This window comes from Cadophora gregata (genome assembly GCF_030347475.1).
Source record: "Cadophora gregata isolate MNR1 chromosome Unknown scaffold_19, whole genome shotgun sequence".
Taxonomy (NCBI): Eukaryota; Fungi; Ascomycota; class Leotiomycetes; order Helotiales; family Ploettnerulaceae; genus Cadophora; species Cadophora gregata.
Window position 1 is genome coordinate 926,905 of NW_026695942.1, and position 21,962 is coordinate 948,866.

The following is a 21,962-nucleotide window of genomic DNA, read 5'->3' on the forward strand; positions in this document are numbered from 1 at the left end:
CCATATTCATCCACACGTAAACCATCTAGTTCACGGTATCAAGACCTGTACCAAGCTCAAGCTAACATTGAGTATAACACAGCGCCGAAATCGCACACGGAGTTCGGGATCTAAGATCGGGTTTTTCACTAGTCGTGAAGCCTCTCCAGCCCCAAGCCATCATCCATCTCCCACTCTTGCAGTTATCATTACTACTCTCTTACATTTCCCAATTGTTTGTTTCGTTCTCTCTTTCGCTGCTATACCTTGGCATCGCTTTACTCTACCTATCAGCAGCGCTGTTCGTAATTGGAACTGCTTGCTTCATGAGCGAATAGGGAATCTAGCGGAGTTCGAATTGTCTAAAGTAAGAGCATCGCGAGTTTGTTTAATCTTGTACCTGCATTAGTCTCGTCGGTCTCGCGTAATATTCTCCCTTCTTGTATTGTTTTTGTAGTATCTGGTCGTAATTGCTCTGGAGCGAAGAGGGAGAGTAGCCAGAGAAGTAAAAGGGAGTGTCGGTGTTGAATGCCGATGCTACATACTGAGCGAGTGCGGTAAAATCTAAGAGTTACGATCAAAGAACAATATTTCAAGTGGCTGCCTACGAAGAAGAGCTTTAGCACAGCTGCGTCTGTACCCGTGAGAAGCTCCTTGGCTGAACTGTTGTGTTTGCAATTGTGGAGCGGGCTGTCTGGACTTCTATTTCGAAAGACACAAATTCTAATGTATTGGAAAGTGAGGGACAATCTGCTCTCATTCAAAATAGCTAGTATTCGACCTGAGATTTCAGTCCAAAACAGTCTTTTGGTTCCCTTCCACACGCCGTACACCAAGAATACACTCATCTACTCAACATGGCAACCCTCAACATCGTCGAAGCGTCAATCGCTTCCCTTCAAACTGCTCTCACATCTCGATCTATCACAGCTGTCTCTCTTGTTTCTCTCTATCTCCTCCGAATCGCCGCATACGACACTAGGGGCCCAACACTCAACTCAATTATCCTGCTCAACCCAGACGTCTTCACCGAAGCAGCAGCCTCAGACACTCGCCGCGTGGCAGGAAAGACTCTTGGCCCCCTTGACGGGATCCCGTATACGGTGAAAGATAGCTATAAAGTCAAGGGTTTGACTGTAGCGAGTGGGAGTGAAGCGTTCAAAGATTTAGTAGCGGGTGAAGATGCGTTCACGGTGGCCAAGTTGAGGGAAGCAGGGGCGGTGTTGATTGGGAAGACGAATATGCCACCTAGTGAGTGTTTCTCTCGTCTTTTGCCTGTTGCCAGTCTAATTCGAGCAGTGGCAGCAGGAGGCATGCAACGCGGCGTCTACGGACGGTCGGAATCTCCATACAATGCAAACTACCTTCCAGCAGCCTACGCATCCGGCTCTTCAAATGGTTCGGCAGTATCAACCGCCGCCTCGTTTTGCGCCTTTGGCATGGCTGAAGAGACGGTCTCCTCTGGACGATCACCTGCTTCAAATAATAGCTTAGTCGCCTACACGCCATCTCGTGGCATCATCTCCATCCGAGGAAACTGGCCTTTATATCCAACATGTGATGTCATTGTACCGCACACAAGGACTGTCGAGGATTTATTGACATTGCTGGATGTACTTGTTGTGGAGGATGAGGTTTTAGAAGGCGATTTCTGGCGTACTCAACAATTTGTGAAGATTCCGACACCAAAGAGTATTCGACCAGCTTCGGGGACATTTCTCACTTTGCAGGAACCAAGGACGCTAAAAGGCATGAAAATCGGCGTGCCAAAAATGTACATTAGGTTACAAGACACTTCTCCCACCGCCCGTCTAGTGCACACTCACCCGGACGTCCTCAAGCTCTGGGAAACTGCAAATGCCACACTCGAATCCCTTGGTGCGACTGTCATCCCGGTGGACTTCCCCCTCGTAACAAACTATGAAGATCATGGACTGGAGACAACGATGAATGTTCCTGGCGTTCCTGAAGACTGGGCATTGCATGAACGCAGTACACTTCTCGCTTATGCCTGGGCGGATTTCCTCGCTTCGAATGGCGATGCTACTATTCCTTCAGCGAAGCAAGTCGATACGAGTAAGATATTCCCTAGAAATATCGAAGAAGTCCAGTGGAAGTACAGCGAAATCGCCAATCTCGTCGGCTATGACGGCATTTTCTCCTCACTCGACTCTCGAAAGGCAGGAGAAGCTGTGCACGATATTCCTGGGTGTGAGCAGGCGCTACTCGCTCTCGAAGCAACACGGAAGCGCGACCTAGAAGACTGGATGCTCAATCTCGGGCTCGACCTTGTCGTCTTCCCTGCCAATGGCGATGTCTGTAAAGCAAATTCCGACACCAATGACGAATCAGCTAAATACTCTTGGCTTAATGGTGTGAAGTATTCGAATGGTAATCGGGCGCTGAGACATCTGGGTGTGCCGAGTGTGACTGTGCCGATGGGTAAGATGGAGGGCAGTGGGATGCCGGTGGGGTTGACGTTTTTGGGGAAGGCTTATAGTGATGCAGAGATCTTGAGTGTGGCGGGGGCGTTTGAGATGGAGGCGGGAAGGAGGGGAGAAGGGAGGGTGGTGCCGGGGAGGACGCCATCGCTTGGAAGTGATGAGATTATCCTACAGACTGGAGAAGGTGCTGGAACTGGAGGAGGTGGAGAGGTACCCGTGTTAGAGATCCCACACGCATCTGTCCGGACTTCGAATTCTAGCTCTCAATCTCCCAAGCTCTTAGTCAAGCTTACCGGTACAGCCACCTTACCAGCTGCCTCCTCAGCCATCTCATCTCCTCCACAATCAGCTATCCAACTCGAAATCCACGTCGACGGCCAGATATACCCCAACATACCCATCGACTCACACGGCACCTGGTCCTTGGAGAAGGAAATACCGGAACCTCCTGAGATAGAAGAGAATTCAAGACGAAAGCGAGGGTACCGAGAGATGGTGTGATGGTTGTTGTGCTTGCTAAATGCGGAGAGAGTGGGAGAGAGGCTGGACTCGTGAGAGTTTTGGATCCGAGTATTTCACAATAAGAACTAAGATATAATAGCTTGAGGTTCTTATGACGGGCATCTCAGGAATGGTGGTCGTACTCCCGCTCTTTTCATGACAGGGTTCTGGTTCGGTTAAATACCTGCATTGGGTTAGCGTATCTAATAACAACAAACTCTGCTGCCAACTTGGTATTCTCCCTTTCCATATGGAAGGATTGATTCTGATAGCCTGTAGAAATCTCCGAAATGAGTTGACTGCAGTGAATTGGCTTATCCTTGTACTTTTCATTCCCTAGTTGTGACAGCTGAATCCAATGACAACTTCAAATACTTCAAAAATGTCGCGGTAGATCTCGAGAGAGCTTTCGGTCCGCGCAGAGATGTTGGCCTTTTTGACGTCTTGCAAGGGCGGAGATACTGGCTCAATGCATTTGGCAAGACTAGAATCCTACATAACCGTCTCAAGGACAGAGTGAAGGACGAGCTGGTCGCACTTGATCCAGGAGGACAGCTTCCCCAAATCCAGCCCCCACTATATGTAGGACTTGGTCACAATCTTGCTCAGCGGATGCGGGATCATAATCCAGACTCTGGGCTTCACAATACATCCAAAGCACGGGGCCTCATCTTGAGTTGCATGAAGTCTTTGGATTTCCCATTCAGCCCTCTGGCCATACTTATACTCAAGATATGGGGAAATGATACTATTCTCAAAGGAGAGGCTCTTATATCAATGCTCTCCGGATCCTCGGTCTAAGATGACGGCTATGCTTCCCTAACAGGGACCGACATCAGCGGAACTTTCGATTCATGCGACGAAGAAGAAGAAGAGGTGTTCAGAGACAATGAATGGATGAACGAGAATTTGATAGCAGCCAGCAAAGAGATCAAGGACAGGATCGAATGCTTACAAACAGCTTTACAGTTTGATTCGAATCTTATCGAACCGAGGATTAGGAATATTGGCGTGGAGGTGTCTCACTTGATAGAGTACAGAGAGAAGCTGGACAGTAATCTCAAAGTTGCTGCCGAGGAAGAGAAGTCAAGAAGAGACATGGTGGCATCCAACTTGCAAGAACTCAATGAATCCGTCGCTCGGATGCGACGATAGGCGACCTACCATGACTTCATTACAGCGTGGCTGGAGGATTAGAGTCCACCATCGGGCCCAACCCAACAGGGCGGCACGCGATAGCTCGACACGGTTTGGCACTCAGGATTTACGCGGACCACAGCTGCACAACTAGAAAGAAAGCAGAGAATCAAGAATAAAGTTTCAATTAACCAGTAGAATTATTTCCATGACTACTCTAATAAATTTTGTCTTGCAAAGGTGATTGGATCTGTTCCCTTGCGCAGCCATTCCGCATGCTTTCCTGCGGTAGCCATCTTTCCATTCATAGTGAGACGCAGTCTTTCGTAATTCGCCTCGGGGACAATGAGAAGATGACTAGCATGGTAATCATGCTTCCCCTGCACTATGTGTAGGTACAGGACCAACATCTTGACATTTTTGACATTCTCAAAGCTGACAGTGGTGGAATCGTTCGGGGAATTGTCGATATAAGAGTATGAGGAAATATGGCCTCCAGGCAGGCTATGCTCCACTTCAAAGAGCTGCCACTGTAAACCCTCAAACAAACGATCCAGAACGCGATCTTCAATCTGCCTTGATGCCGGATTGACCAACTTTTGCTTCCCATTTCCGAGGTAAGTTTTGAGCTGGTCGCGCAGGTCACAGAGCAGAATAGAAACATCTTCGTCTAGAGATAGCTGTTAGAACCGAGCAATTTTGCAAAGATTTAAAATCTATAGGTTAAATCTCTCTACCCAACTCAGAGAGTGTATCTGAAAAAGGTAGCATAATCTCCTTTGGCTCTCTCCAGTCGCTTCTGTTCCACTGTGTAGTTGCCTGGAAATAGATTATTCTCAACGGCCCACTGATCCCTTCGAGCATTTTCTTGCTTCAGCCACCATCTCATGAATGTACAAAGGCAGAAAGACATTGTGATAACACCAATTAGTATGCCGTGCCCTTGATGAAACCTACACCTAGTCAGCGTCATTCAGTACAATTTCCGGGTGACTTACTCTGGTCTATCCTTTGGCAGGTAAATAAAGGCGGCAAGAACACCTCCAAGGTTTCCTGCTCCAACATGCATAGCAATTCCAACACCTCGCTTCAGACTGCCACCAATATTGTTACCATTCCAAGCAACACCAAGTGGTACGCATGGGAATATTCCAAGACATGCCAAGAAGGTTCCAGTGTACTGAACTCCTGGGATAGTTGTCGAGATGAGCATTACCCATCCAATGATAGCCGTTCCAGAGCAGGCGAGCATAAAAATTGCACGCTTTTTCAACTTATCCGCGTAGTAGCCTGTGCCAATGGTAACTATGCAGCCAAGAACATACGGGGGAACCGATAGCAGTTGGGCCTGCACATTTGTGTATCCCATATTCCGTATAATGGTGGGGAGGAACAGGGAAAGGGAATAGACAGCCGTGTAGATCCCGATTGTGATGAGCATATGGGCGTATATTTTCCAATCTTTCATAGCATCCCAGAAGTATTGCATGTCGAATTCGTCTGCCAGGTCGCTTCTATCGTGAACCAGTCTTCTATTGATCTCGAGCTTTTCTTCCTTGTTTAGAAATTTTGCGCTAAATCATCAGCTAAATTCAGACCTCCATAGTGGTAGACTTACGAATCGGGTGTATCAACTATAATCCAATACGCGAATGCAGCGACAAAAATGGTAAGAAGACCTTCAATGATGAAAATCCAAGACCAACCAGATCTACCAGCCACGTCTGCCATGTTTCCAATAGCAGCAGCGAGTAATCCTCCAAACGCACCTGCTGCTGTGGCTGCTGAGAAGAAAAGGGCGAGACGGAAGCCACACTCGTGCCGAGGATACCATAAAGTAATGTAGTATGAGACACCAGGAAATAATCCACCTTCGGCAAGACCAAGAATAGCTCGTGTTGCAAGTAGACCTGCAAAGTTGGTCACGAATCCCATGCCAATAACAACAGCGGACCAAGCAACCATGATGAAAGTCAGCCAAAAACTTGGCGACAGCCGCTTGATCATCATGTTGGAAGGGACCTCTGCGATTACATATGTCGGGAAGAAGATGGCAAGGGCAATGTTGTAGTCAATCCCTGACATGCCGAGATCATCTTCAAGGCCAAAGAGACGGGCATTTCCGATATTTGTTCGATCCAGAAAACTCAGTCTGAATGGTTAGCATGGTTTGAGAAACAGGGGGCGGGGACTAACAAATAGAGAAGAGCGAGGAAAGGTAAGAGGCGGATATCCAGCTTTCTCAGAAGTCTCTTTGTTGCAGCTGCATCGAATATGGGAGGGCCCAACTCTTCATTGGAGGTGTTTGGAGTTTCCACCTCATTGTATTCTGGCTTGAGAGAGTCGCTGTCTGGAGTTCCTCCTGGTTGAATTGCCGAATTCATCTTGGCTGAGTTTGATATCAGAATAGAGAAATAGATATAAAAGACATCCTGGGGAAAACTTGCTCTTAAATCAAAATCCCCAGACTTGATCTCTTGGATAGCGGGGTAATTCTTGGAATCTGGGGTGGCTTATCTGTGGAGAATAGAGCCTCTCAGCATTCCCCACCATTTTCAACAAGTTACAAATACAAGAGGAAGCATACTTGAATCGTGTCTTGCAGTTTACTGCAGTCTCACACTCGTAAATCTGGGCGCAGCATAATGACACTGCCAAGATAAGCCATGTCTTGACAGCCGGTCCGCGCCCCCAACGGTTCAGTATCAGAGGAGTAAAGAGATATTTTGTGTAGGTCCAAGATGTCTTGGTAACTTGGTACTGCCTTAGCGCCGGGGTTCATTCCGCATCAACTGTGTTGTAGATGATATTGCGCCATGTTATTTCGAAGGCAATGCTCGAGTTTTGTTTGTATAAAATATTGATAGCGGAATAGCTCCTTCATTATGCAGGTCCTTGTAGTTTACATAAAATTAGAGGTGGGACTGAAAATATCGTTGAGTCCAAAACGAATGTCACTGACAGAAAGATAAAGCCTCGACTATTCATTACTTGGAAAGCTCACAATTAAGAACATACTTGATCAAGCCAAGAATTTATTCGGAATTGCTCCTTCGTGACGATCCCGACTAGGTTAAACGGAAGACGCATTCATTGGCACTACAACAAAGGAAGTCGGCCTTAGTTCCAAGAATTGAACACTAGAAACTTGTCCTTCGCTAGTGATGCCAACAGATGTCTGGAAAGATGGCGATCTGCCGTCGTTGGTAACCTGGAGCAATATGATCGTATGAATGATCTGTGATCTTATGAATGTTCCTTAACATATCGTTGGTAAATTGGCATTCTGATCTCACATTGCCTTTTTGAACTTGCCCTGAACGCCTCAATCCAACATCTACCTAAGCTTTGCCATAATTGTGAGAGCCCAAAAGTCACTCTGGATTACAGAAACAGAAAGAGGAGACAAGAGTGGGCACGGCATCCGGTCCGTGTTGGCTTGGCTTTCCCCATCAACATAGTTCCGCCCAAGGCGGGCTTGAACGCTTCGATACCAAGAATTCGTAAGAGGCTGAGATTAAGAGTGGCTAGAAGATCTCTTGATGAGGTATGTTTTCTGCAAAAGAAACTGGTCGACAGAAATCACGTGAAGTCAAGACACCATTTCATTCCCTTCCAACACTTTCAATTATACGGATAGCGACGAACATTGGACTTATAAGATAAATTGCATGTAAACTACACAGGCTCTTACAGTATACGGAAAACACAGAGAGCAGGTGAGACGTATTTCAAGTCGGATCCCATTAGTGTTCGCCTATCCCGTAAACCACCTCACAATATCAATGAAGCGCATTCTTGTAGGCAAATTTTCACGCCAGTACTCTTCGTCAGTAACCTGGATGTTCAGATCTTTCCGCAGTCTCTTGATTTCTGCTACGACGTCCTCTCTTTCAGCAAGCAGCCTTTTGTACTCTGCTCCACTGGCGAAATCGTTAGCCTTGAGTATAATTGTAAAATGAAGAAAGTAATTGTGCGCAAAACTCACATGGTTCCATACGCGATCACTGCTCCTAGAGCTGCGAATCCGGAGAAGATGGCGACCCCTGGTCTAGAAAATACTTTCGGCCTATTCATATTGGATAATCGGCTGCGTCTCTGGAACATCGCCCAGCTAGTTTTTCCTGAGGTGATTATCCTTCCGAATCTGGTGTCGTTTGGCTTCATATTGTAGCTCAAGCAAGATCGCCCTCTTTTGCTTCAGCTCGTCTCTAATATATGGGATTCGGCGGTAGCTGTGTGGTTTCAGTAATGGACGTTTAACTCGTCGATGTTTGAGAAATGTGCAGCAAACTTTATCAATTCCATTTCCATCGCAATACGTACTTCTTGGCATGATGATATGCGGATTTGGAAAGATTGGGGCCACCGCTGTGCTTACCTTTTGAAAATTGTCATACAACACTGGATTTGAATGAAGCAGAGAATGCCAATGGACGCTTTTTCGATGAAGCGTAATGACTTCATGGGCTGCAAAGGATTTCGTTGCTGATTTCTTGCTCAAAAACCTAAGTATGTCTTGGGATTGCTGCACATTTCTTATACTTCTGTGTGGAGAGCTACGAGTTGGTCGAAATTTCAATGGACGGCTGTTAGGTTTCAGTAGCGGTAAACTAGTCTTGTGAGATTTATAACATTTATCGGTACTTATTACCGCCGAACTTTCTAGGCGGGTACTCTGACGTATATCGTTAGTAGGAAATTGAGCCTCCTACTACTTAGAGACACCTGTTAACCAATGGAAACTAGGACAACATCATGATCAAAATTACTCCATAGCCTCTGTTAAGTTTTGCTATGTACACTATGAAATTCCATTATTTAGTACGGAAAAAATGAGTTTTATGAGAAAGCTTGGCGATTGATGTCTTCTTATCCCTTTTCGGTAATTGCATGAGGCCGATCGAGATTTGTACACAGCCTGTGACACTAGTGACTAGTCTACATCTTGCTCTATATGCCAGCTCCTGTGGCTTGCACTATGCTGATTTACGGGACCGGCAGAAACATCTCACTCGACAAGACGAGTAAAATCGGATCGATTGAGGCTATATGGTGGCAGTTTCAACATTCAGCTCTCCTAGCAGATAATACAGAATATCTACCATGCGCTTAGGTCATAGACTGTTATAGGAACAGATTCAGATCTGAACTGATGACATGATCTTGAGTCTTGACAGACGGTAAGATTCCGAAGAGAGACTTTTCGAGGCTGTTTCTTGGCATCAGTTCCATCCGGGGGAGAGTGACAAGGACGTAGCATAAGGAAGGCGCGTGCTGGACTACTCGCGGTGCCATCTCATAGTAATAGCAACTGATCGCACTTGCCTTCAGTCCAATGGAGATAGTCAAGATGTCTTCACCATTGCCTGGGTCCTCTTCTCTTCTTTTTCCTTCACCCTCGCGATATATTGCAATCTAATGGCTCATCGAAACATAAGTTCTGCTTGCTCTATCGTTAGCGCTCTTTCTGCGGCCACGACATGTTGGGTCACTTGGAAGATGATGGAGATGCAGGCAAGTGACCGCCATGAGGCCAAAGCCGCGAAGGAGGCGGAATTGAGAAGGGCTCGGGTTTCGACTCGAGTACCCTCGAAGAAGCCTTCTTCAAAGCCGAAGTCAAGTGGCGGACCTGTAGTTTACAGGCGAAGCTCTCCAAAATCCTAAAAGTCATGTCGTTGGCAGCCGGGGTTTCTTCAAAGATCCCCACAGCGTAGCATTGTTTTTTGATTTTGTGTTTGGTTTTTTCCTTTTTGTCTGTCGTTTCTGTCTTTATTTTTCATTTCCCCCCCAAAAAAAACCAAAAAAAAACGGCGGCCTTGGAGGAAAAGTCTCTGGGGCCGCCAGAAATTTTCCGGTGTATTCAGGCTTTCGGTTGGGTTGTCTGGTGTGGAGTTGGTGTGTCGCGGTGATGTTGTGGGATGCTGGATGACCATGTAGTGGAAGGCAAGGATGTGTGTTCAGGGAATGACAATGGCAGAGCAGGATCATGGCAGAGAAGGATGATGGCAGATCAGGATCGAAAGGGCAGGATCGGAAGGGTACTGTCACGCTCAGCTTCGGAATCCAAATCCACCCGTATCACAGTCATCGAGCCGACAATCAACAATCAAAAGCAAATATTCATCAACTTGCAGGGTCGCTGTTGATTACACGGCATACCCAAGTACGCGTTGGCCCAAGAAACCCACCAAGTCTCACAACGGCGAAGAGGAAGACCTAGCGATCAAGAGCATCTATGATTGACATCCCTCTTCCAACATCAGAGCCAAGCACGGCCTTGCGTCGAAACGCGCACCACCATTTGACCAACAAATTGAATACTTCTTCTCAGCCTACGCCAAACCTGATTCATACCACATCACGACGTAAAGCAAAACAGATTTGCCATGATACCACATAAATACAGTTGGGCATCGATGTGCTAGCTGGCCACGGATATCACATACAAACACAACCATTCACACCTCTACACCACATCGCAAAAGACAGAAAACCAAGCGACCCTCAACCACCAAAGAGCCTTGCGGGCTCCTAACAACTTCACCCTACAAACCCAAGTTATGGGGAGATGCTTGATCAAACGAGCAGAGAGTCTTCGAGCATAACGTGACATACTCTATGCTTCAAAAGAACTTCTGGTAGATCGTTCAATACGTACTCGGCGGCTCTAGCTATGTCGACTTCACTTATCAAGTTTTGACTGATAAATGGTCATCTTGGCGGCGCAATGTGGAAGATATGGACGATGCTATGTTCGGGAAATTGACTACCTTGTAGCAAGTATTTCGAGATTAAAGCTGAAATAGCATACTGAGCTGATGTCATAAATAAGAGGGGAAGTACAAACCTGTAACGATGAACAAGAAATGATGCACACCAACAAAAAAAAACATGAAGAGAGAGAAAAAAATATATCAATCATTCAAAAACAGCACTATCTTTCCGAATGAACGAACTTCAGGCTCGGTATTGATAGCATGGGCCATATTTGCAGTTTAGTAGTATTGAGAACAAGTAAAGGAAAAGCTGTTCTTGCCCCGAACAGGCTCACTGTCATGTTTCAGGGTGAGACAAAAGTAAATCTTCTTGACATCGAGGACTGCACCACTGAAGACATCCGCAAGGTTATATTGAAAGACACCAGTTACATATTCCTAAAAGTTGTTGCTGCTTGGTTCATGAATTGCGGTCGCGACAGTGACGTTGAGAAGAAGGGTACACGATACTGTAGTGAGGCAGCTATTTATTCAGAGGTATTGGCGCACCTTCAATCAGGCTGTTTCAAATGTTTGAAGCTTACTAATTCGCTTATCCCAAGTCAAGATCGGAAGCTGATCAGCACCAACTTCAACTTCTTCGCATACGTCGTAAGTAGGCACAAGACCTCGGTGATTCTTACGTGTTAGACTGTTCAATTCATTCCTCCAAACCCAGAAGCAGAAAGTAGGGGAAGGTTACTATTGTACTGACATAGTCTGCACAGCCACAATCGCATGGAACTAAACTTTTATAGAAGGCAGAAGTTTCATCACTTTGTCACATCACATCAGACGAATGATTTGGAGGGTTAAAATAACCTTATTTGTATCTACCTTTGTTGGATACCAGCCTGCGCAGCCGTAGACACTGCTTTATTCGCATCTTCCACAACTTCACGACGGCGGACGTATGCATGGATCTCCTCCGCACCGTCCGGATTTCCCTCTCGAATAGTGTTGGCCACAGTCACGTTCTCTTTTGGCAGAACTTCGTCTGCGATGCGAGGATCTGAGATGTTTCTGGATGTGAGCCATTTATCGACCCGTAATTTTCCCAGCATAAACTCAGCAGCCTGAAGAATGTCTGCGGGGCTTTTGGCATGAAGCAATTCCCACTGCCAGAAAAGCAGGGTGTCGTGGGCGAATCTTACTTTTTTGGCGGCAGCTTCAGGATCCTGTAATACATGCGATTCAACCGGCCAAGGCCAAATTCTGTGGTGTTCGTTGGGAAAGTACTTGGATCGGAATTGAATACCCAACAACAGTTCAGCATTTTGTATGATTTCGTGTCCACCTTGTTCGTGCCCTTGGGTGAGCCAAGCATCGCGGGTTTCCCTATCAGCAATAAACGAGACGCTGTAGACGCACTCTCCATCTTTGAGAGGTTGCATCTTCGCGATTGCCCTCAACACCTTGGCTTTTTGTACAAGGGTCAGCGCGTTCGGATCGGGTTGATGGCTGGAGGTTTTTGCAAGTTGCTGAGGGCCTCCGCGTGTGGCAGTGGCCCAGCGAATTCGCTCCTTAACACTATCTAGATGCTCTTGGAGCTTTTGCTCCTCGACGGTCAAGATTTTGGGTTGTGTCAAGACCTTGAAGTCAGAATTTTCTTCCTTGACGGTGAGAGAAGGGAAATTTTCGGAGGGTTCCCGGACGGCAACGTGAATTTGCTGCGATGACGTACTGGAGGAGATTGTGGAGGATTTGGGACGCGTTGCAGTCTCACCAACCTCTGCACGAGAAGGTGCGACATCCTTGGTGGTTGTTACAATTCCCGAAGCGCGCTGAGGACTGGATTCGTTGACTGGCGTTGAAGCAGGTTGTGTATCCCGTGTCGCGCCGCTGTTGCCACCGTTGCCGTTGTTGTTGTTGTTGTTGTTGTTGTTGTTGTTGTTGTTGTTGTTGTTGTTGTTGTTGTTGTTGTTGTTGTTGTTGTTGTTGTTGTTGTTGTTGTTCCTCCGAGCGCCAGTTGTGGGTGTGATAGATCTTGCAAGGAGTGCTGGAAGTGCTTGCTGGACAGTGCCGGTTGATACAGGATTGCACATTGTGTCTTGCAAAACTTGGCCCATTTGTGATGGGTGGAAGGTGATCGTTTTGGTATTCTGAACGCGATGCATCATTCCAAAACCAGGTGCGTTGCCTTGAGGGCCGTTGACCAGGTCAGGTGGAGGGATTTCTTCTTCGGCCTCCTCGTAGACCACCTGAGGCTTCTTCCCCGGAGGTCTACGATTCGGCTTGTATTCTGAGTTGTTTTTGGGTTTGTTTTGGCCTTTGGGTGGCATTTTGATTTGTTTGTTGGTTGATGTTTTCAGTCGGAAAAAGTTTGGCGGCGGCGAGGTTTTTATAGACCGCGAGAAGGAGGTGAAGGTGACGACCTTCAGCAACAACAAAGAAGAAAGTGAAACTCGTTGGTGAATAGATCAAAGCAATTCAATTATAAATCAGTTGGTAGGCAATATCCAGGCAAGTTCTACTATCGATTCACCAAGGTCAAATCTACAGCGGTTCGACAGTACAAAGTTCCAAGTGTTCTTGTGGACGATGGGCTTGAGTTTATTCTTGGCCTATGCTCTATTTTCCTGCGAAACTAACAAAAAAGGCTTTATGCATCTGATCAATATTCTCAGATGCCGGTAGCCACCTTTGTAACTCTTAAACTTCAGACTTTGAAGCTCATCGATGCATCCTATGCTGGGTATCGGCTGACCGACATCGGCAAGATTGCAATTGCACTTCCTGCACTCAGCATTGTAGCAAGAATGTTCCTTGCCATCATTAATGCAAATTCTGATATTATCAACTTGATGCTCAACATGGTATGCCTTATTTCCTTCCCTAGCTGCCGTCTCGTCAAGACTACAGGCAGTCTTAGCATTGCAGCCATCCAAAAGCCTTTTACTGTTAACAAGACGCTTCATAGGATCTCTGACCTTGATGATCTTTGGCTGGAGCTCTGATGGCTCGATAAATGCCTGTATGTGCGGAACTTTGACCAGGTTTCGATCTCGCACCCGGGACACTCTCTGAATATTCGCTAGAGAATTTGTTTATGTTTACGCCCCCTTTCTTTTCGCTTAGCATCCTTGTCTAAACTCGACAGAAACAATTGAATCACACTGCTGCCCGTTCTCGCAAGCTCCTCGACCGTCAGAGAACCTAAAATATCCAATCTTGACTTGGGATAAGCGAATCGATATGCTTCAAACACCTGAAACATCGTGATTGAGGAGGTGTTGTGCTGAAACAATTCTGAGAATGCACGTGCAGCCGCGGTTGTGAGCGTCAACCCCATAGAAGTGCATTCCCATCTTCTCCCAACTCAGCCAAACTCTCATCATGGACGAGAAATCGGAAATGCAGCGCGATGCTATTGATGAAGTGGAAATGGAACCCTTGGTCCATTGTGCAGACGTTGAATGTGGCAGTTCAACCCCGCGAACTCCAAGGTCGGAGCCCCGCAGGTTCATGTTGATGATCTCCCGTCGGATCCTCTTGGCTTTCCGCGATATTTTACGGGTGACCAATCGATCACTAAAGTCCGGGGAGCCAAATATTCGCAATGGGGGATTAATGGTACATATATTTGGGTTCACGGCTTCTAAAAACGACTCATTACGAGAAACAGCCTGGCTTGATGGGTTACGAGGTGTAGCGGCATTTTTGGTCATGGTTTATCGTGAGTTGAGAGCTCTCCCAAAACTCGTACGTGCTGACCTTCTAGACTACCACCTGGATATGTTTGCCTTCAGTACCGAAGCGCCATATGGGTCCCCTAACACTAAGCCATGGGAAATATGGAGATTGCCATATCTCAGAATCATCTGGTGCTCTGGCCATACGCAAGTTGGCATCTTCTTCGTCCTATCTGGCTTCGTCTTGTCTTGGTCGAGCCTTTCTTCAATTCGAGAAGGACGTCATGAAAAGTTCTCGCTCTCTCTAAGTTCATCGGTTTTCCGACGCTGGATGCGTTTGTTCGTGCCATGCTTTCTCATCGGAATACTCTCTCTGTTGCAATTCTATTTTGGCCTGATAGAACTACCTGTGACCAGGGAGAATACTTTCGTGGCACAGGTCATGGATTATATTTGGGAATCTATACGGTTTTCAAACCCATTTCAACTGGAGCGAACAGGCTTTGATGTCTTTCACAAATACAATCACACCATGTGGACAATGCCAGCTGAATGGGCAGGGTCCCTTGCTGTCTTTCTCGTCCTTCTTATGGTCAGCCGGATACGCAGCTACACAAAACGAACGGTCATCTTGGTATTAATACCTGCTTATTGTTGTCTTTCAGCACAGTGGAACTACTGGCTATTCACTACAGGAATACTTCTCGCGGACTATGTCAAGCAAGCTGGAGGATTCGATCAGCTTTCCGAACGAATGACAGGCCGGTCACGCATGTTCTGGATTGTTGTCCTTCTCATTGGCGGCTGGCTTGGTGGAATTCCGCAGAAGAGAGATTGGTATGAACGTCCTGGCTATGAATGGACCGACAGCCTGGTTCCCAAGAACTGGCAAGACATTGATGGAGGGGGTCGATATCTCTGGTGTTGGTCAGGAATCATGACTATTTGGGGGTTCTCACACTTTGCGACTCTGAGACGCGTCTTCGAAAAACCTTCTTGTCGATATCTGGGTAAAATCAGCTTCATGCTGTACCTCACTCATCGTATGATTGGGACCATTATGGGCTACTGGATACGCAAGCAGATTCTCGGAGTCCTCGGCACGCCATACTCCACTCCAGAAAAGCCGGATGTTTTTCTGCTAGAAATAAGGGGATTCTTTTGGAATATTTTTGCCTATGTTTTTGCATGGGCTTGCATGCTTCCAATGGCTTTAGCTTTAGCGAATTGGAGTACGATTTTGGTGGATGAGCCAAGTGTGAGGTTTGCGAAGTGTGTGGATGATATCTTTGTCAACGGTTGTACTTCAGAGTATGAGATACGAGCAGCATAATTAGCCTGATGGGCGTCATCAAATGAAATCGTGTTGCTGGCACAGATTCGATCGAAACTGGACGCAGCACTGGACCCTCAAGCTACTCGGACCCTCTGACCATTGTCAGCAATACTCAGGACATTGGAAGCCTGCGTTTTTAGGGTCCAGGTGACAGATTCGAGCATATGTTCTTGACCAACAGTATCGTGGAAGTCTTCCTATACAAAATTGTAAGTTTGTCGGTTTCTGGAATTATGGAGACCAGTTTAGCTAAGACAAAATGGCCCATAGAAGCTGCGGATGCAGCTAGTCATCCAAGTCATTGGTTGCAGGTACACAGAGAACGGATTTTGTATTGGAAAGCGTTGTAAAGATTGGGCACTTTGCCTGCCTCACTGAGGTCAGCTGCGATTGCCGGTCACCCCGATGATTTAACATTTCTTTGGCAGCAGGACCTCGTGTGTTTACGTCTAGCTCCGCACTGGTCAAAAACGAACATCAGCACTCAGAACTATTAGTTATGTGTAATATACCTGCAAAGTTGAGTCGATTTCTATTCTGTGTTCCTGCCAAAGTGCAGAACGTGCAGACCAAGCGCTCTCTTCAATGGCACTTTCCTTCGCTTAAAAGGGGTTGGACAATAGCATGTGAGCTGTAACCCGACAGGACGTAAAGCTTCTCAGGTCATGAAGTCGTGATAGACTTCCCTCTAGATTGTCTAAGGAAAGGAGGGAAGCTGGCGATAAGTGAAATGACGTCGAGGGGCTGCCGGCAAGCTTCCGTGATGTTCACTAAAGCTTGATCCGTCCAAGCTCATTTTGGCGCAGAACCTGGTAGTGGTACGTACAACCCCACTTTCGACTCTTATTCTGTTTATCCTATCCAGTCTATTACTTCACGAGATCTATACTATTGAAATGATTGGAGATCTCAAGCACACTCCCAGGTTTACACCATGGCTTGTCTGTTACTCGAAGCGGGGTAGCCGGGAAAGTACTTGGCTATATAAATTGGCACATGTTCCCAGAATAGAAGGGAACATATCTCTCCAATTCTTCAGAGACTAAGATGCGTAATACTACCAGATTGTATCTGATTTTTTTGATTCAGGGCGTGACTGCCCAGCTCAACAGCACAGTTGCAGCGTCCAGTTTCGTTGGTGCCACAACAGCTAATTCCTACCCACCGTCAGGCAGTGAGTCCTCATTATCTCAAAAGGATCATTCTGATTAATTTATAGCAACTGTAAACCCTTCAATATTTCCATCGGAACCCGTTGTTGGTTTTCCAGGCCCAACTCCAACTGGTGTAGAACCTGCTGTTATCCAGACTGCCGCAATTTACCCTTACAACAATGGGCCTGCAAACCAATTTCCACTAGTTGCGCCCCAACCCTATGGGAAAGGAGAATTTGCAGACAAGTTCGACATTGCGAAATATTGGGGAAATCTCTCACCATGGTATTCAGTATCTTCGGCAGATTATGGTTTGCCGGATGCTAGCCCATTAGTTCCAGAAGGCTGTAATATCGTCCAGATGCATCTCCTTTATCGTCATGGAGCTAGATATCCAACTACTGGCGCTGCACCTTCCACTTTTGCCGAGATGTTGCACAATGCGACTCGCGATGGAGGTTTCAATGTCACTGGAGATCTTGGTTTCCTGTCTGATTGGTCGTATAAACTTGGTGCAGAACTTCTCACTCCTTTTGGACGCAGTCAGCTCTTTAATCTTGGCATTGCCTATCGCCAATTATATGGTGAGCTTCTCAATAACTTCACAGAAGCTGGAACCCTTCCCGTCTTTCGAACGGAGTCACAAGACCGTATGGTCAAAACGGCCGAGAACTTTGCTGCGGGCTTCTTTGGTGTTCCTGAGTATCAACAACAGGTCAATATTGAAATTTTGGTCGAGAGTCCAGGCGTAAACAACTCTGGAGCCCCATATGAAGTTTGCCCGAATTCCAATGTCGCAAGTCGAGGCAGTATCGGGTCTTCGGTGGCTACGGAATTTGCCAAGAATGCCTTCAATTCGACCATCGCCCGTCTACAAACACAGGTATGCCCCGAAGAGAATTATGGAGATTTATACTGATATTTCAAGATCTCTGGGGTGAACTTCACTGCTGCTGATGCTGTTGCGATGCTTCAACTGTGTTCATATGAGACCAATGCTCTTGGATACTCAAAGTTCTGTACTCTATTCAGTGAAGAGGATTTTCTGGCATACGAGTACTATTTTGACCTGATTTTCTACTACAACAATGGTCCAGGCTCTCCAGTTTCGGCAGCTCAAGGGAAAGGCTACCTCCAAGAATGGGTTGCACGCCTCACGCACACCTTCCCAAGCCCATCTTCAGCCCTTAATGAAACCTTCGACAATACTACCACGTTCTTTTCCCTCAAAAATTCCATCTACGCAGATGCAACTCACGAAGTTGTGGTGCTAGACACATTGACTGCATTCAACCTTACCGCTCTGTTCAAGGGGCTGCCACTGGATCCCAAAGGTAACCAGCACAACAATGTTTTTGTGGCTTCGAAGCAAGTCCCATTCGCAACGCATTTCACCACTCAGGTACTTGAGTGTCCAGCTTATACGCCTACCAGACAAATACGCTTCATCTTGTAAGTGTATTTCTGTCCTTGAACAAACGACCGCTGACACATGTAGAAACGACGCTGTCATTCCCATTGCAGAATCGTACTCAGGGTGCTCAGAGGATCCAAATGGTCTCTGCTCGCTTGACACGGTAATCTCAATACTACAAGACAGAATTGCGGAAATTGACTACGACTATGACTGCTTCGGTAACTACACGGCGAGTGCTGGTATCGACTACAATGGGCGAGCACCGAGATGAATAATCTGTGCCGAACTAGCTCGAATATGGGGAGACGATTTGGATGTGAGATATATATTTAATCAATATGGATGTCCTCGTACAGAATTCACACTTCTGTTCCTCAAGTATTCGCTGCCTTGCTAATGCGTAGAAAACCTCTCAAAACTACTTGCAACCTATTCCCTTTCAGTATTACTACTTGTTTTTCACTTTCTATGAGCTGGGTATAGACGATTTCAGAAAATGAAGAAGTTTCAAAGAGAGGTTGCAATACTTAGACTATAACTTCCAAATTCTGAGGCGAAGCTTGCAACGTAAAGCGTCGCTTACAGAATTGGGAGCCTCCATCCCTTCCTCGCGAAATTCCAGGGTCCGGACGCTAACCTTGCTCGCCTCGGAGTTACAGGGACCCCCTGGCGCGAAAAGCGAGCCTTCTTGCTCTCAGACTTTCCTTCCCCTTCTTCCTTTCAACCACGACAGCTCTTTCTTGAGAAAACATTCTGACGCTTCTCCCCCATTTCCTTGAAACGTCTCTAACTATCAAATATTCCGAAGACTCCGCTGTCTATACTCCCAGCCTTGCTCAACCGTTGCAAACGGCCATCTTCAGTGCGGTGACGACTCAGCACCCGCCACGCACACAATGTCTCTTCCACAACCTCCCAAACAGCTTGTCCATACCCTCCCAAATGGCAAGACTGTCTGCTTCGACCACCATCTCAGGCGTTGCGATTTCTGCACTGTAGACTTTTCATTCGGCGAATCTGACGAGGATGAACCTGGCTATTACTCTGATGGCACCGATGACCTTGTTGATGAGTATGGCTCTGGAGATGATGAAGACAATGAACGTGTCTTCATTTTAACAGGATCTACGGCACGTTTCACTCCTCAGTGGGATGAGCAAGTCCTCGGACCTGGAAATACCTACAAGATCCAGATGAATTACGATAACCCTCCGAAGGCTTTACCCCTCTCAAGCCTTCAGACACATTACTGCTCTTCCTGTCATCTTACATGGTACGACCTAGCTCAGCGTGATCTAGATTCTCTAGAGATCCTAGATCCTTCCATGTCCCATTTCTGACTTCCAACTTTGACCGCACCTACTAATTGATCGAACAGGCTGGTCGGAGAGAAAGGAGAGGCTGCTGCCAAAGACCACCCGTCTCATCATACCTACTCGCATGAGTACTGCGGTACAAGTCGCTCACTACTCGTGTTCACGGATGGTGCCTGTTCTGAGAATGGATCTTCTGGTGCTCGAGGAGGACTAGGTGTATTTTTCGGCCCTCACTCTAAGTTCAACTTTGCAGAGTTTCTCGCCGTTTCCGGCACTCCAACCAACCAGAAGGCAGAACTTGAAGCTGTAGCCCGAGCCATGGAGGATGTTCGCAGAAAGGTTCTACCTAATCGTCGAAGCATTGTCACAAGTTCCAAAGGGGGTCATGATCCTCGGGCTGTGTCTGCTGTCATGCGTATGAGGCTTATCATTGTCACAGACTCAAGTATGTTTTCTACGCCTTCAGTTAGCTTACATGGTTTTCTAACTGGATAATAAATAGGCTACATCGTGGAAAGTATGTGTAAACACATTCAGGACTGGAAAGAGAACAAGCAGGGAGTATTGATGAACAAAGCCGGCAAAGCCGTAGAAAATTCCCAGGCATTCTTGCGTTTACAGAAAGAAGTGGATGCTCTTAGCAGGGTCGGGATCCAGGTAGCTTATTATCACGTTGGAAGAGAGGAGAACCGCGATGCGGATGCTCTTGCAAAGGCAAGTATTTCGGGGAGTCAATCAAGTCACTAAGCTCACAGCCGTCAGTCGACGAAGGATTCGGAGGACTTTCAATATGACGCATAGTGATAGTTTATGGGTCAATTTTAGTGAACTTTACTGCGCTTCAATTCAGTCAATGGTACGAATCACGCTTGAATCAGTCTGCCGTGAGGATGATCAGAGAGCAAAGGAACTTATTCAATTGTTGTGGATGAAAATTACTCTCTGCTGTAGGCAAAATAGAATATTTGGGGGTTTAAGACTGTCTAGGCTTCGATTCGTTCTTGCTCAACTCTTTAGTCGTTAATATTACTCTAGTGTTTACTGTTTTGCCAAGGCTCGCTTGGGACAAAGAGGACTTGAAAATGATTATCCTCGACTATTCTAATATCGTACATGGAATGTCAAATATTGTATCTGGCAATGACACAATAATGGCTTCATCTTCTTGTCTAACAAATAATGTTGTCTTCCACTCCACGCCTCGTTACGATCGAGAATAGGGTCCTGTCATCTCCCCCGTAAGGTCTGCCAAAGTTTGCCCCAGGTATTGTGCAATAGGGATTGTAATAAACCCCAGTCTGGTCCAGATCCTAGGCATAAAATTCCATACTTGATGCATTCGAGTCCTGATGTCGTCGACGTCGACTCCATTGGACTTGGTCTTTATCTGCCGTCTGCCGGCTTGACCGCCTTGATAAGGTCCGATGGAGACTAGCGCCCAATTAATTTTGGCTTCACCACGAACTTTTCACGATCCCGCAATCCAGCCTCCACATCCAGCAGCTTTATTTCCACCGACAAAATGGGCAAAGATAAATCCGAGAAGCGCGACAAGAAGGAGAAGAAGGAGAAGCGCAGTGAGACAGATGGCGTCAAAAAATCCAAAAAGGACAAGAAGTCAAAGCTCAATGGCGACAACATAGCTGCTGCGATCGAGGAAGTTACCAAGGCCGATGCGAAGTCGAACTCGCCTGCACCAGAGGAGAGTGCGCTGATGGTTGTGGATACGGTCGGGGAGGTTGCGATCAAGCCTGTCGGTGCTTTGGTGCCATTTGCGAATCCATTGGCAGATGAGAAGGTCACGAAGAAGGTTCTGAAGGGTGTGAAAAAAGGTAATTCTGCGCACTTATCTACGCCTTGAGTAAGGACTAATTTTCTGCAGCTGCGAAGAATAAGACACTGAAACGCGGAGTCAAAGAAGTTGTCAAAGCCCTGCGAAAATCTCCTCAAGGCGCAGGCAATGTCGTCGTCCCAGGAATCGTCATCCTCGCCGCAGATATCTCTCCCATGGACGTCATCTCTCACATCCCAGTTCTATGCGAAGATCACAACGTACCATACATCTTTGTATCGAGTCGGGCGGAGTTGGGCGCAGCTGGAAACACGAAACGGCCAACAAGTGTGGTGATGGTCTCAGAGTCAAGAGTTGGTGCAAAGAAGGCAGAGAAGATTGAGGGTGATGAGGAGTTTGGAGAGGTCTACAAGGATTTGGTGAAGGTTGTTGAGAAGGAGTCGAGGACCGTCAGAGTATAAGGTTTGATTCATGCTGGATTACCTCTGCATTGTTG

The 21,962-nt window shown here is 46.7% G+C and overlaps 7 protein-coding genes across 8 annotated transcripts; 5 read left to right on the forward strand and 2 right to left on the reverse strand.

The window, feature by feature from the left end:
* The first annotated feature begins 14 nt into the window (after positions 1-14).
* On the forward strand, positions 15-4,226 carry ONS95_007321 (uncharacterized protein). Its single transcript, XM_058500823.1, has 3 exons — positions 15-346; positions 719-1,230; positions 1,279-4,226. Exons 2-3 carry the CDS (start codon positions 837-839, stop codon positions 2,922-2,924), a joined length of 2,040 nt encoding a protein of 679 aa, XP_058349640.1. The 5' UTR covers positions 15-346; positions 719-836; the 3' UTR covers positions 2,925-4,226.
* A 571-nt stretch (positions 4,227-4,797) lies between these two features.
* On the reverse strand, positions 4,798-6,527 carry ONS95_007322 (uncharacterized protein). The gene is made up of 4 exons (XM_058500824.1): positions 6,258-6,527; positions 5,680-6,213; positions 5,060-5,635; positions 4,798-5,014 (listed from the first exon to the last, which is right to left on the reverse strand). Exons 1-4 carry the CDS (start codon positions 6,443-6,445, stop codon positions 4,804-4,806), a joined length of 1,509 nt encoding a protein of 502 aa, XP_058349641.1. The 5' UTR covers positions 6,446-6,527; the 3' UTR covers positions 4,798-4,803.
* Positions 6,528-7,818: 1,291 nt separating this feature from the next.
* ONS95_007323 (uncharacterized protein) lies at positions 7,819-8,138 on the reverse strand (the record flags this gene model as incomplete). Its single annotated transcript, XM_058500825.1, has 2 exons — positions 7,819-7,984; positions 8,050-8,138. 2 exons carry the CDS (start codon positions 8,136-8,138, stop codon positions 7,819-7,821), a joined length of 255 nt encoding a protein of 84 aa, XP_058349642.1.
* A 6,017-nt stretch (positions 8,139-14,155) lies between these two features.
* On the forward strand, positions 14,156-16,047 carry ONS95_007324 (uncharacterized protein; the record flags this gene model as incomplete). Its single annotated transcript, XM_058500826.1, has 2 exons — positions 14,156-14,495; positions 14,541-16,047. 2 exons carry the CDS (start codon positions 14,156-14,158, stop codon positions 15,782-15,784), a joined length of 1,584 nt encoding a protein of 527 aa, XP_058349643.1. The 3' UTR covers positions 15,785-16,047.
* A 612-nt stretch (positions 16,048-16,659) lies between these two features.
* ONS95_007325 (uncharacterized protein) lies at positions 16,660-18,901 on the forward strand. Its single transcript, XM_058500827.1, has 4 exons — positions 16,660-16,961; positions 17,007-17,824; positions 17,870-18,393; positions 18,440-18,901. Exons 1-4 carry the CDS (start codon positions 16,835-16,837, stop codon positions 18,627-18,629), a joined length of 1,659 nt encoding a protein of 552 aa, XP_058349644.1. The 5' UTR covers positions 16,660-16,834; the 3' UTR covers positions 18,630-18,901.
* A 192-nt stretch (positions 18,902-19,093) lies between these two features.
* On the forward strand, positions 19,094-21,014 carry ONS95_007326 (uncharacterized protein). Of its 2 annotated transcripts, XM_058500829.1 has the most exons (4): positions 19,094-19,631; positions 19,737-20,119; positions 20,177-20,388; positions 20,437-21,014. In XM_058500829.1, exons 1-4 carry the CDS (start codon positions 19,255-19,257, stop codon positions 20,473-20,475), a joined length of 1,011 nt encoding a protein of 336 aa, XP_058349646.1. In that variant the 5' UTR covers positions 19,094-19,254; the 3' UTR covers positions 20,476-21,014. The 2 variants fall into 2 exon arrangements, with proteins under 2 accessions (XP_058349646.1, XP_058349645.1); XM_058500828.1 differs by having other exon boundaries at positions 20,177-21,014.
* A 182-nt stretch (positions 21,015-21,196) lies between these two features.
* Positions 21,197-21,927, forward strand: NHP2 (snoRNA-binding protein; the record flags this gene model as incomplete). The annotated part of the gene is made up of 2 exons (XM_058500830.1): positions 21,197-21,506; positions 21,557-21,927. The coding sequence occupies 2 exons, from the start codon at positions 21,197-21,199 to the stop codon at positions 21,925-21,927; spliced, it is 681 nt and encodes a 226-aa protein (XP_058349647.1).
* Positions 21,928-21,962: the final 35 nt, after the last annotated feature.

What these genes read in the sequence shown, in the direction of transcription:
- ONS95_007325 (XM_058500827.1), top strand. Translation starts at nt 16,835, where the DNA reads ATGCGTAATACTACCAGATTGTATCTGATTTTTTTGATTCAGGGCGTG. An exon ending in TTCCTACCCACCGTCAGGCA is followed by an intron (nt 16,962 to 17,006) that starts GTGAGTCCTCAT and finishes ATTAATTTATAG; the next exon opens with CAACTGTAAACCCTTCAATA. An exon ending in TCGCCCGTCTACAAACACAG is followed by an intron (nt 17,825 to 17,869) that starts GTATGCCCCGAA and finishes TGATATTTCAAG; the next exon opens with ATCTCTGGGGTGAACTTCAC.
- ONS95_007322 (XM_058500824.1), bottom strand. Translation starts at nt 6,445, where the DNA reads ATGAATTCGGCAATTCAACCAGGAGGAACTCCAGACAGCGACTCTCTC. An exon ending in TTCCTCGCTCTTCTCTATTT is followed by an intron (nt 6,214 to 6,257) that starts GTTAGTCCCCGC and finishes CTAACCATTCAG; the next exon opens with ACTGAGTTTTCTGGATCGAA. An exon ending in ATAGTTGATACACCCGATTC is followed by an intron (nt 5,636 to 5,679) that starts GTAAGTCTACCA and finishes CTGATGATTTAG; the next exon opens with CGCAAAATTTCTAAACAAGG.
- ONS95_007326 (XM_058500829.1), top strand. Translation starts at nt 19,255, where the DNA reads ATGTCTCTTCCACAACCTCCCAAACAGCTTGTCCATACCCTCCCAAAT. An exon ending in TATCATTGTCACAGACTCAA is followed by an intron (nt 20,120 to 20,176) that starts GTATGTTTTCTA and finishes GATAATAAATAG; the next exon opens with GCTACATCGTGGAAAGTATG. An exon ending in ATGCGGATGCTCTTGCAAAG is followed by an intron (nt 20,389 to 20,436) that starts GCAAGTATTTCG and finishes CACAGCCGTCAG; the next exon opens with TCGACGAAGGATTCGGAGGA.
- ONS95_007321 (XM_058500823.1), top strand. Translation starts at nt 837, where the DNA reads ATGGCAACCCTCAACATCGTCGAAGCGTCAATCGCTTCCCTTCAAACT. An exon ending in GAAGACGAATATGCCACCTA is followed by an intron (nt 1,231 to 1,278) that starts GTGAGTGTTTCT and finishes TAATTCGAGCAG; the next exon opens with TGGCAGCAGGAGGCATGCAA.